This window comes from Rhinoderma darwinii, chromosome 6 (genome assembly GCF_050947455.1).
Source record: "Rhinoderma darwinii isolate aRhiDar2 chromosome 6, aRhiDar2.hap1, whole genome shotgun sequence".
Classification (NCBI taxonomy): domain Eukaryota; kingdom Metazoa; phylum Chordata; class Amphibia; order Anura; family Rhinodermatidae; genus Rhinoderma; species Rhinoderma darwinii.
Genome location: NC_134692.1, coordinates 81,552,447 through 81,565,708, shown reverse-complemented (window position 1 = coordinate 81,565,708; position 13,262 = coordinate 81,552,447). Strand labels below are relative to the sequence as shown.

Sequence of the window (13,262 nt, the reverse complement as noted above, 5' to 3'; positions counted from 1 at the left end):
CTTTCCCTCCCTTGGATAATACACAGTGTACCGCTCATTGTAAATCCCATAAGAGGACCAGAAATGCAAAAGATTCAGAGTCCCCCTCTTCTAGGTTCTCTCCAAGGGTCCACTAGTAGGATCATCAATGGAGAAGCTGCTTCCAATCAGGATCAGTCTCATTCCTCCAGTGTATCCTCCGATTCGGATTCAAAAGCAAAACTGGACTCACAATTGACAACTGCCATGCAGCCGGATATACTCTGGGAAACCTTTCATGTAAAGAATAACCACATCACCCCTTCTCAAAATGAGACAACGTTACTGTGCCAAAAACTATGCTTCCCAAGCCATAGGGAGTTTGAGGAAATTTTATCCAAGGAATAGAAACATCCTGACAGACTCTGTTTCCTTTCAGGAGGACTTGACCTCAAAATGGTCTGTTTCTCATTCTGCGGTTCTGCTTATCCCACGGCTGTCAAAGAGCACTACCATAACACTATTAGATGTGGCATTACTCCGTAATAGCGTTCAGAGATTTCGCATTGAATCCCTGAGGTTGGTGGTTACATCGCTGGAACAAGGAGCGTTCCTCTCTTCCATCAACATACATCCGTATTACTATCGCAAGGACCCACCAGCGCTTCTTTTGTTTCTCAATAGGTTCTCATCTTGAGTTTGTAACTCTCTCTTTACAGTTTTTCACAGCTCCATTGTAGTTGCTCTCATCCCTTACCAGGACGACCTCTTTGTGAAGGCCCCCTCCAGAAATGACAACAGTTTTAGTCTCAACATCACTCTGGACATGTTAAAAAGATACAGGTGGATTATCAACAAGGAGAAATCCGCCTTGGTCCCATCTCCGAGCATGGATTTTCATGGAATGATCTTCAACACCAGGACAGCAAAGGTCCATCTCATGGCAGACAAGGTGGCTTTTGTTCACCGGAACACTTCCTCTTCTATATGTTTTTGTGTGCAGGTGCTTAGCAGAATAATGTTGACCTTCAAGGCAGTTCCATATGTGCAATTTGACTCTAGGGGGCGATCCTCTCACGCTGGGACACGTCTCAAGACTCGCTGGACAAGTTGGTTCTCCTACCCTCTCGGATTCGTCAGGAGTTACTGGTGGGAGACCTTTCTGGTCATCACGATAATAAGGTCTTTTCTTCTACTTCGTCGGCTTGTCATCTCGACTGATGCGAGCCTATCTTGGTTGGGTGCTGTTTTTGTTCTCCGCACCATCTTGGGCTCTGAGATCCTAGACATTGGAGTTCTTTGCATCTTTTGCATTCTTCAACTGCAACGTTCCAACCTACACTGCCAGGCTGCGGGATATCAGGGCCATTACAGTCATGGTCACTCCATCGGAAGAGTTCTCTTGTCTGTATCTCTTTCCTCCCAATCCGTTCTTGCCCAGAGTGCTCAAGAGGGAAGACGTTCCTTCAATTCTTGCGGCGCCGGACTGGCCTCGCCAACCTACTCAAGCTACTTGTGGATGCACTTTGGCATCTTTCACCTTGACCCGACCATCTTTCTCAAGGTCCGGTGAGTAAAAAATACAATTCTTACTTGTTGATTCTGCTGTTGTATTGCTTATGGGATCTTTCAGCTGGTAACTTCTGAAATAGTAGCTTACAGACTTATAAAAACTAGTATACAAAACATTAGAGGTGTTCATCATAGAAATCCTCTAGTGTGACCGCTGATGATTGCCTGGACCAGTGTCTATATCTACTAGCTGGAGCAGGAGAGCATTGTTATATTCTCTCTGCCTATTCAGAAAGAAAGACCCTCCTATACTAAGAAACCGATATATGGTAGTAAATGAGAGCAGGGTGAGCATAAATATAAAACCCAACTCACACGGTTTCATCTTGTATAACGCCTCATTCACACGACAGGGTCCGAGTGTCGGCCGTTTTGGGCAGTTTTTCCCAGCCGGTTTGCATCCGTTTTGCATCCGTTCCGGGCCGTGTTGCCGTTTTTAACGGCCGATTTTTGACCTGTTTTGCATTCGTTTTTTTCCCTGTCTGTTTTAAAATCAGATAAATTTCATTTAAATTTGTTGCCACACACAGCCCTCTGTTGATAATGCCACACAGCACCCTGTAGGTAATGCCACTCAGCCCCCTGTAGGTAATGCCACTCAGCCCCCTGTTGGTAATGCCACCCAGCCCCCTGCAGGTAATGCCACCCAGCCCCCTGCAGGTAATGCCACCCAGCCCCCTGCAGGTAATGCCACCCAGCCCCCTGCAGGTAATGCCACCCAGCCCCCTCTTGGCAATGCCACCCTGCCCCCTGTAAGTAATGCCACACAGCCCCCTGTAGTTAATGCCACACAGCCCCCTGTAGGTAATGCCACACAGCCCCCTGTAGGTAATGCCACCCTGCCCTCTGTAGGTAATGTCACCCAGTCCCCTGTAGGTAATGTCACACAGCCCCCTGTAGGTTGCACCCATCCCCCCCGCCCCCTTCCAGGAGAAGTCACTGACTTCAATATCCATATATGGACAGTTTAGTCACTCACTTCTCCTGTAGCGGAATCCCCGGCCACGGGATCGGGGATTCCGCTTCAGAAGTGAGTGACGTCGCGGTGTCCATATATGGACAGCGTAGTCACTCACTTCTCCTGTGACGGAATCCCCGGCCAAGGTGTCGGGGATTCCGCTTCAGAACTGACGTCGCTGTGTCCATATATGGACAGTGTAGTCACTCACTTCTCCTGTAGCGGAATCCCCAATCCCCGGCCGGGGATTGGAGATTCCGACTTCTACAGGGAGCGTAAAAAGACCCTCCTCCTCCTCACATGCACCCTGCACTGTGAGGAGGAGGAGAGAGAGCGCAAGCGACGGAATACATGGCCATCACTCGGGACACATTCCGGTGAGGGCCGTGTATTACCCGGCCCCATAGACTTCTATGGGGGCCGGGTAAACGGCTGAAAATCGGGCATGTCCCATTTTTTGATGGCCAGGTTTCCCGGGCCGTCAAAAAATCGGTCGTGTGAGTAGCCCCATTAGGGGTCTATTGTTCCTAATGCAGCCGGGTGACGGACGATTTATCAACGGCCGTCACCCGGCCGGGAAACCCTGTCGTGTGAATAAGGGCTAACTAGTACAGTGCAGTGATTTCACTTCTGCGCTGTTTTGCTGCTGACATTTCATTTGCAGTACATGTGGCTAAACCATTATATTTTTTGCAAATTCTCTTACAAAGTCGTCTATTTCACATGAAAGAGATGTGCTCTTTTACTGAACTCTATTGCATCCATTAATTGAATTTTTTTTGTACTCTTCTTTTTGATTCCTCAAGATTTCCTCCCAGGTTTTTGCCATGTGTCTTTTTTCTGCTTATTGTATATATTTCCAAGAGTCTGAAATTGTGCCAAAATATTGCTTTTGTTCTGTACTGTAAAGACTTAGATTTATTTAATCTGAAAATTCAAATATGCACCATGTTTTAAAGAGAACCTTTCACCACCCCAAACATGTGCATCTGAGTGCAGCATGTTCTAGGAAAGGCTTCACAAACACGGTCCCACGTAAAATTATTTTTCTAACTCCCTCCGTTATTGTCATATTTGGCGCCCGATATGTAAATAAGCCTCTGAACTGTCAATGGGGCGTTTCTAACTAAAAGGCCAGGGATGTCTTCTCTCTGACACTGTCCAATTCGCTGCGGACCGTGTTAGGGCGGCTTGCGCTGTGTTCCCTCCCGCAAGAACACACACAGACTTGGTGGTTGTGCTGCAGATAGCGTGCGTGCGCCCGCACTTACGAGTGCGCACGCCGTTCGCTTGCACATAGACGCCACCACCACGGAATGAGAAGAGACGAGAAGAAGCAGAGACGAGGAGAAGGAGACGAGGAGATCTACTTACATCGGTCAATGTGTGCGCGAACATGTGCGCCCATGCTATCTGCAGCACAACCACACAGTCTGGGAGAGAACACAGCGCAAGCCGCGCTGACACTGTCCGCAGCTAATTGGACAGTATCAGAGCGAAGACATCACGCCCCCTTGCCTTTTAGTTAGTTAGAAACGACATTGACAGTTCAGGGGCTTATTTACATATCGGGCGCCAAATATAACGGCACCAGTATGTAAATAATGGAGGGAGTTAGAAAAATAATTTTACGTGAGACAGGGTTTGTGAAGCCTTTCCTATAACATGCTGCACATGTTTGGGGAGGTGAAAGGTTCTTTTTAAACTTGGACCTATGATTTTCACAATTTTATGTTTTGTTTTCTGATTGAACATCAAAAAGTATTTTATAAATAGTGATGAGCAGTACGGTTGGAAACATAATCTGCAACAGTCCGTGGCAAATCAGCATCCAAATCTGCAACAAAATTTGCATGTAAAACATGCAGGTTTTGTAGGTGATTCGCTACGCTATCCAAAAGCTCTTTTATTTCAAAACAAAAGTGTTGCGTTTCCTGCACACATCTTACTAAAGTGAAATGTTGCTCCATTCTAGTGTGGTGTTGTCCACTTAGAAGCTGTATAAGCAAAATAGCAAGATATTTGAATTGACACAATTTGCAAAGTGACTTAGTTTGCTTTTTAATCTTCAGTATAAATGTTGCAAAAGTGCACATTGCCTTAAATTCTGTGACTACGCTCAAGGTTTTAGGCTGGAGTCACGCATTCAGTTTTTTTAGCCAAACACATCAGTGGATACAAAATAAGTCTTTCTCTCACATTTTTCCTTGTCTTTGGATCCACTCCTGTGTTTGGTTAAAAAACTGCCCGATAAACCACGTGTGTGACTCCGGCCATAAGGTTCCCAGACCCGAAGAACCCTCTAACAAGTAAATTGGCTAATTTGGGATCTCCTTAAAACCATCTAAGCTTGGACAAAGTCTATCTACCCTTTACCCCTAAGCAGGAGAGATGTAAACAAATGCAAGATGTGAGACTATGAGAGAGAAGATTTGAGACAATACACAAAGGATGGAATTTTTGCTTTTTGAAGCCAGTTTTCGGGGCAATTTTTGAAAGTGGGTGTGGCTTAGTAAAATACATTTGTGAAAGTTATGGCAGAAACTCATTTAGCTTGGTGATGTGCAGACATGTAAAGAGGCGTTCGCTTCTTAATAAATGTGTGGAATTTTATTCCAGATTGTTTCCTATTGAGTCTGGCGTATAAAACGCCAGTATTAATACAATCCCCCCAAAGTGTTATTGGTGTCGGTGCCTAATGCTTTTTAAATAGCTTTAGATTTGTATTGATTTAAAGGGGTTTTAAAGTTATTTTTTTTAATGACTCCCAAAATCGATTCTGTATTTAATTCTTATTTGTACATGTCCTTTTCTGTCCTGCACTGAAATTTAATATGAAACATTTCTGTTTGTTCTTAGAGCTGGTGTAGAAGTGTTGCTAAATGACTTGGAAATTCCTAAAGAAGAATTTTCTTTTGGAAGATCAAAAATATTTATTCGTAACCCAAGAACGGTATGTTGGTATATTGCCATACTGTATACTATGCACTTCTTAAAGATAAAGTAAAGTTACAGAAGCACTCCACTTTTTGTTTTTATTATTTCACCCTCCATTTGTAAATTGGTGTTTCAGTGGGGTGCTGTGTGCAGAAATACTTACCGATCCGTGCATCACGTCGTTTTCGGGTCCAGCGGCGCCCTTTTGATCACATTCTGACCTTGTCTGGAATCGCTGTGTAGTTGAGAAAACTGGAACTCAGGCTCTCAATGCATTCCTATGGGAGCCAGAACGAGCCGGAGTTCCGGTTTTCTCAACTACAAGGCGATTCCAGATGAGGTCACAATGTGATGACCTGGGCGGCACTGGACCCTAAAACGATGTGATGCACAGATCGGTAAGTATTTCTGCACACAGCACCCCACTGAAACAACAATGTATAAATTGAGGGGGAAATAAAAAATAAAAAGTGGAGTGATCCTTTAATATTTCATGGACAAGTTTCACATTTTTGTTATTGGTTATTTTGCATGTGAGTGACATGGTGTCTGCATAATAACGCCTAGCCACTACTCACATCTTTGCTTATGAAAATTGGGTGCAGTTTTTATGTCGAAATTTAAAGGGTTAAGTTTTGTTGCCTGTTAGTTGAAACATATATCTAAAGACAAGCTCCACCTATGCAACCAATTTAAATTTTTATTGTTCCTGTGCATTTGACATGAAAAATAACTCAACTTTGCAATTGGTCTTTATAAAAAATCTCCTATTGTTTTGTGTTGACAGCTTCTATGCAGACCTGTATTTTTCCATGATAACAGACTATAGATAAACCCTGTGTGGTCTGATCCTGTATATTTCCTTCTGTCTGTCCCATAATTCTTACTAACTTGAATATGGTAGATTGGCAAGAAGCAGGGGACAGATGGATGGTAATATAACTGCAAAATTAAACTACACAGAGTTGGTTTGTACCCTATCACCATTAGGCTGGATTCACACAAGCGTGTGCGTTTTGCGTTCGCAAAAAAACGCTGCGTTTTGCGCGCGCAAAAGGTACTTTACATCTCCGTGTGTCATCACCATATGATGCGCGGCTGCGTGATTTTCGCGCAGCAACCATCATTGACACGCTGTATGTTTGTAAACAGAAAAGCACGTGGTGCTTTTCTGTTTTCAATCATACATTTTACTGCTGTTGCGCGAATCACGCACGTCACACGGAAGTGCTTTTCACGCACCCATTGATTTTCAATGGATGCGTGATGCGCGAACAACGCACAAATAGGACATGTCGTGATTTTCACACAGCAGGAATACGCTGCATGAAAATCACGGACTGTCTGAGCGGCCCCATTGACTAACATAGGTCCGTGCGAGGTGCGTGAAAATCGCGCTCGTTGCACGGACGTATTACACGTTCGTCTAAATAAGCCCTAAGTCTCTTTAGAAGGTATAGACACACAAATATAGAAAATGTAAAAAGATGCTTTCTTAAAATTCTGTGGAGACAGTATCTATCAGTCAGCAGTTTTGCCTGCATGATCACCCAAGGGAGTGTCTGTCATTGACAGCTGCTCTCCCCCACAAAATATTTCGGAAACACTTTTTTTTTGTTTATTTTGTTATGCCTTATTCACATTGCATTTCTGCTATCCGCCGAGCAGATACCTTTTTAAACACTAAAAAAGTATTGAAACATATAGCTCGGTGTATACATAGACTATAATGGGTCAAACGTAGGCCAAAATCCGGGCCGACCTAAGGCTAGAGGGCACTCTGTGCAGCAGAATTGTTTTTGCGCCTCCTCCCATATTACATACCTTCCACACAAATAATACCACCATATACTGTTTACATAAATAACACCGGTATATCCTGTACGCATAAATAATGCTACCATTTACTTTATACGTAAATACGTCTGTAAAATGTATAAATACATAATACCTCCATATACGGTACACATTAATAATACTGTACATATAAATAATACCCCCACGTACTGTGTGTGTGTGTGTATATATATATAAAGTGCTGCCATATATTGTACATATAAAGTCCAACATATGCTGTAAATATAATTAATATAATCACTTTATACTCTACACACATATAACACCGCTATATATTGTACACACATAATGAAACAACTACTTTTTGTTTGTATAAAAAATACTGCTATATACTATGCACATATAATACCATTATATTCACTACACACCTATTATACTGCTATATACTATACTCACATATAATATCGCTATTCACTACATATACCTATAATATTGCAACATACACTACGCACAAAATACTGCTATACAGTCTCCGCAAACATACCACTATAAACACACTATATACTCTACACATCAGTTTTGCCACTATTTACACAAAAGCACAGCAAAAACAGTTTTTAAATAATTGCTGCAAAACTACAATGTGTGAATATGCCCTTACAGTATCATATATACACGAGAATCATACATATCCACATGCACACAGAATATATATATATATATACAGTGAAGGAAATAAGTATATACATATACAGTGAAGGAAATAAGTATTTGATCCCTTGCTGATTTTGTAAGTTTGCCCACTGTCAAAGACATGAACAGTCTAGAATTTTTAGGCTAGTTTAATTTTACCAGTGAGAGATTATATAAAAAAGAAAAACTGAAAATCACATTGTCAAAATTATATATATTTATTTGCATTGTGCACAGAGAAATAAGTATTTGATCCCTTTGGCAAACAAGACTTAATACTTGGTGGCAAAACCCTTGTTGGCAAGCACAGCAGTCAGATGTTTTTTGTAGTTGATGATGAGGTTTTCACACATGTTAGTTGGAATTTTGGCCCACTCCTCTTTGCAGATCATCTGTAAATCATTAAGATTTCGAGGCTGTCGCTTGGCAACTCGGATCTTCAGCTCCCTCCATAAGTTTTCGATGGGATTAAGGTCTGGAGACTGGCTAGGCCACTCCATGACCTTAATGTGCTTCTTTTTGAGCCACTCCTTTGTTGCCTTGGCTGTATGTTTCGGGTCATTGTCGTGCTGGAAGACCCAGCCACGAGCCATTTTTAATGTCCTGGTGGAGGGAAGGAGGTTGTCACTCAGGATTTGACGATACATGGCTCCATCCATTCTCCCATTGATGCGGTGAAGTAGTCCTGTGCCCTTAGCAGAGAAACACCAAAACATAATGTTTCCACCTCCATGGTTGACAGTGGGGACGGTGTTCTTTGGGTCATAGGCAGCATTTCTCTTCCTCCAAACACAGCGAGTTGAGTTAATGCCAATTAGCTCAATTTTAGTCTCATCTGACCACAGCACCTTCTCCCAATCACTCTCAGAATCATCCAGATGTTCATTTGCAAACTTCAAACGGGCCTGTACATGTGTCTTCTTGAGCAGGGGGACCTTGCGGGCACTGCAGGATTTTAATCCATTACGGCGTAATGTTTTACCAATGGTTTTCTTGGTGACTGTGGTCCCAGCTGCTTTGAGATCATTAACAAGTTCCCCCCGTGTAGTTTTCGGCTGAGCTCTCACCTTCCTCAGGATCAAGGATACCCCACGAGGTGAGATTTTGCATGGAGCCCCAGATCGATGTCGATTGACAGTCATTTTGTATGTCTTCCATTTTCTTACTATTGCACCAACAGTTGTCTCCTTCTCACCCAGCGTCTTACTTATGGTTTTGTAGCTCATTCCAGCCTTGTGCAGGTCTATGATCTTGTCCCTGACATCCTTAGAAAGCTCTTTGGTCTTGCCCATGTTGTAGAGGTTAGAGTCAGACTGATTAATTGAGTCTGTGGACAGGAGTCTTTTATACAGGTGACGATTTAAGACAGCTGTCTTTTTAATGCAGGCACCAAGTTGATTTGGAGCGTGTAACTGGTCTGGAGGAGGCTGAACTCTTAATGGTTGGTAGGGGATCAAATACTTATTTCTCTGTGCACAATGCAAATAAATATATATAATTTTGACAATGTGATTTTCTGTTTTGTTTTTTTTATATAATCTATCTCTCACTGGTAAAATTAACCTAGCCTAAATAATCTAGACTGTTCATGACTGACAGTGGGCAAATTTACAAAATCAGCAAGGGATCAAATACTTATTTCCTTCACTGTGTGTGTATATATATATATATATATATATATACACACACACACACACACACACACACACACACACACACACATATATACCAACACACACTTACACACCCATACATATACCTACACTCATGCATATACCTACACTCATGCATATACCTACACTCATACATACACTTACACACTCATACATATACCTACACACTCATACAAACACTTACAAACTCATACACACACTTACTCATACATATACCTACACACCAATACACACACTCATACATATACACACTCATACATATACCTACACACTCATACACACTCTTACAAACTCCTACACGCTTATACACACACCTACACGCTCATACACACACCTACACACCCATACATACTTACCTTCTATGTAGGATTTTACATGCAGACAGTCTCCTGAAGCAGCAGGGGCCTTTACAATATGCCCCATCCCAGGACAGCAGATATAACCAGCTGCAGAAGTAGTTGGTCTGCAGGAAGAATAGGGGGACCAAGCAGAGGAGAGGAGGGGGACACAGGAGGGGGGAATAAAGGACACACAAGAGAGAAATGGCACAGAGGAGAGGAGGGGGATACAGGAGACACAGAAGAGGAACACAGGAGAGGACTAGAAACTGAGCATCCTCTCTGCAGCGGCCCAGGCTGTGAACTCTCCCGTCCCCCCTCTTCTCTGTCCCGACTGCTTCAGATGAGAGAGAGAGAGAGGACGTAGTTTGTATTCAGAGCAGTCCACAGGCAGGCTGAGGAGACAGGATATGGTGCCACTCTAAAGAATATTATGTTGTAGGAGAGAAGTAATCTACACCCTAAGGCCGGCCCTGGCCAAAATAGTAGTCGTTTGGTCTATGTTTGTCGTGGTTTTACGTTGTGATAGTGTTTTTGGGAAGTATTGAAAAGTGTAGTCTGCTACGCTATTCTGTACTTCAAAAAAAGTTATACGCGACATAACGTTTTTTTAGCATTGATCTCAATGGACGATGTATTTAAACGTAATGCTATACGTTTGTATCCATTTACATAGAACCAATCCATTTTTTTTCGGGTTTTTTTTCCTATCAATGTTCACTTAAAAAAAATAGACTTTTTTTTTTTTTTAAGGTAAAAAAAATGGACAGAAACATATACCGACGTATGAGTATATGTATATGAGCTAAATGTACACGCTATAAAAAAAACCACAAGCTTATACAAAACGTGTACCATTTTCTGTTTATTTTTTAGTGGTCCACGTTTTTATTAAAAAAAACGTATACGCTGGGCGGATAGCACAAACGCGATGTGAATGGGGCCTAACATGCATTTCGCCATTTTAAATAATTCATAATATTTAACAATAACTTATATGTACACAAAATAGTGGCTACAAATTCTACAATTCTAAATATAATTTAGTTGCACAAGATGCCCATTACAAACTGGCAAAGAAATAAAAATGTTCATGGGAGTTCTTTAAGTAATTAAACAGACTGCTACAAGGGGCCATGAGGATATGGGGAGGGGGTTAAAACCAAAGAGCTGGACAGAAGATTAATGAAAGATATGTCAGATTTCCAACTTACTGAAGTTTTGCCCTACTGTAAGATTTCAGGTGAAATGGGAGGTGTACTTTGAACGGAGCCACATGTATAAAGCAATGTGCCAGGCCACGCAAAGTGAGAAATTTATAACTTATGATGTGCTTCCCTTCTTCAATAGACCGTTCATGCACACTGGTCAGCTTAGATTTGCTACCAGATTTCCTAGCTTTTTTTTCTTTCCCAGAAACGAATATAATTTTTTTAATTTATTTTATATTTATATATATATATATATATATATATATATATATATATATATAATATATATATTGTACATGGGGAAAACAGATCTTATAATTTTGCAATCACTTTCTAAATCATATCTGAGTTACTGGTTTAAGACAACTGTATAATTCAAGATCTGTTGCCATTACTGTAGCTGTTCAAACTTGAAGAATATAGAAAGGAACGTTTGGAAGATCTTGCCACTCTAATTCAGAAAATCTACAGGGGATGGAAGTGTCGCACTCGTTTCCTACTGATGAAGAGGAGTCAGATTGTTGTGGCTGCCTGGGTCAGACGCTATCTTGTAAGTTACTCTTTTCTGTACAGTGCTGCAAATGTTCATTTTAATTAGCTGCTTCCGGTTGTTTCATGAAGACAACTCCTCTCCATATGTCCTGTAAGAGCATTTGGACGTCATAGAGGGGGGTCTTTCTCCTCTATGAATCAGTTGGAGAGCCACTCTGGCGGCCTCGAGCCGTCCTTATATTACATAGACAATGTTACTGCCACAGTTTGTCCCATCCCTAGTCTACTTTTCATGTATGTAAAATGGCTGTCCTCTTCTTACACTACCCTATGCAGAGTGTGCTTTGGTAATCTGAGACACCCCACCTCCTGCTCTTGAGAGCGTTGTGGAGTGTGTCTCAGACTACTAAAGCACACTGTGCATAGGGTAGTGTTAGAAGCTGGCGGCCATTCTACATACATGAAAAGTAGACTAGAATTTGGACAAACTGTGGCAGCAACATTGAAAAGGACACCAGGTATGTTAACTATACAATCTGCATGTTTAGTGACATTTTTACTGTGAACTGGAAGGTCGCTTTAAAATCTTGTATGTTTTTAGAAATCACAGAGTGGGAACTCTTCATAAAACATAACCTTTATTCATTATTAAGATTAAAATACTCTGAGTAATTCTTTGGAATGCAGATACCCCTGACCCAACCAGGGTTGAATCAAATAAACAATACACAATAATCACCTGCAGTATCCAGAAAAAGAGATCTAGATGGCGTGGTACCATACACCACCTATGGACAAACTCCAGGGATACAAAAATTTCTTTCACACACAATTCGTGTAATTTCTAAGGCGTGGCACCACGCCTCCCCAGGAAGACATCACAGACCAGGTGGAATACCAAGCCCCCATCTACAACTTCTACAAACCAGCATGCCTTGTAAAATGGATCATCTTTATCCACCTGTTCCTTCCTCAACCAATTGTCATCTTTGGGTTTCGTTCACATCTGCTAGGGTCCCTTTCCGACATTACGTCTGAGCTTTCCGTTGGAACTGGACCCTGACTGACACAAACAGAAACCAAATATTTCAATGGTGATGGCTCTGTTGCCAATGGTTTCCGTATGTCTCCGTTGTGCAAGGGTCCCTTCGTTTTGACGGAATCAATAGCGTAGTAGATGTGAACGAAGCCTTATTCCCAGGAGTCGTGAGTTGTAATGTGGCGATACAAGTAAATATTTATTATATATTTATCTATACCATTATAGGTCTCCAATTACACACAAATTGTCCAGTATTGTCCCCTGATGATGAATCAATTAGGTTGGGGAAACACGTTGGGACAGTTATAAAGTGTCAGTGTTGTGATTATTTTATAATAATATATGCAATATTTGGTGCTTAGAAATTACACTAATTGTGTGTGATAGAATTTTTTGTATCAATGGAGTTTTGTTCATAGGTGTTGTATGGTACCACGCCACCTAGCTATCGTTTTCTGGATACTGCAGGTGATTATGGTGTATTGTTTATTTAATTCAACCCTGGTTGGGTCAGGGGTATCTGCATTCAAAAGACTTACCCAGACTTTTTTAATCCTAATAATGAATAAAGATTCTGTTTTATGAAGAGTT

General features: G+C 41.7%; 1 protein-coding gene across 2 annotated transcripts in view; it reads left to right on the top strand.

The window, feature by feature from the left end:
• MYO1B (myosin IB) overlaps positions 1 to 13,262 on the top strand; it is a 376,700-nt gene that overhangs the window by 283,492 nt on the left and 79,946 nt on the right. For both annotated transcript variants that reach the window (XM_075829974.1, XM_075829973.1), the window contains exons 19-20: positions 5,348 to 5,441; positions 11,538 to 11,687. In XM_075829974.1, the coding sequence (XP_075686089.1) occupies positions 5,348 to 5,441; positions 11,538 to 11,687 (244 nt within the window). The remainder of the gene's footprint in view (positions 1 to 5,347; positions 5,442 to 11,537; positions 11,688 to 13,262) is intronic.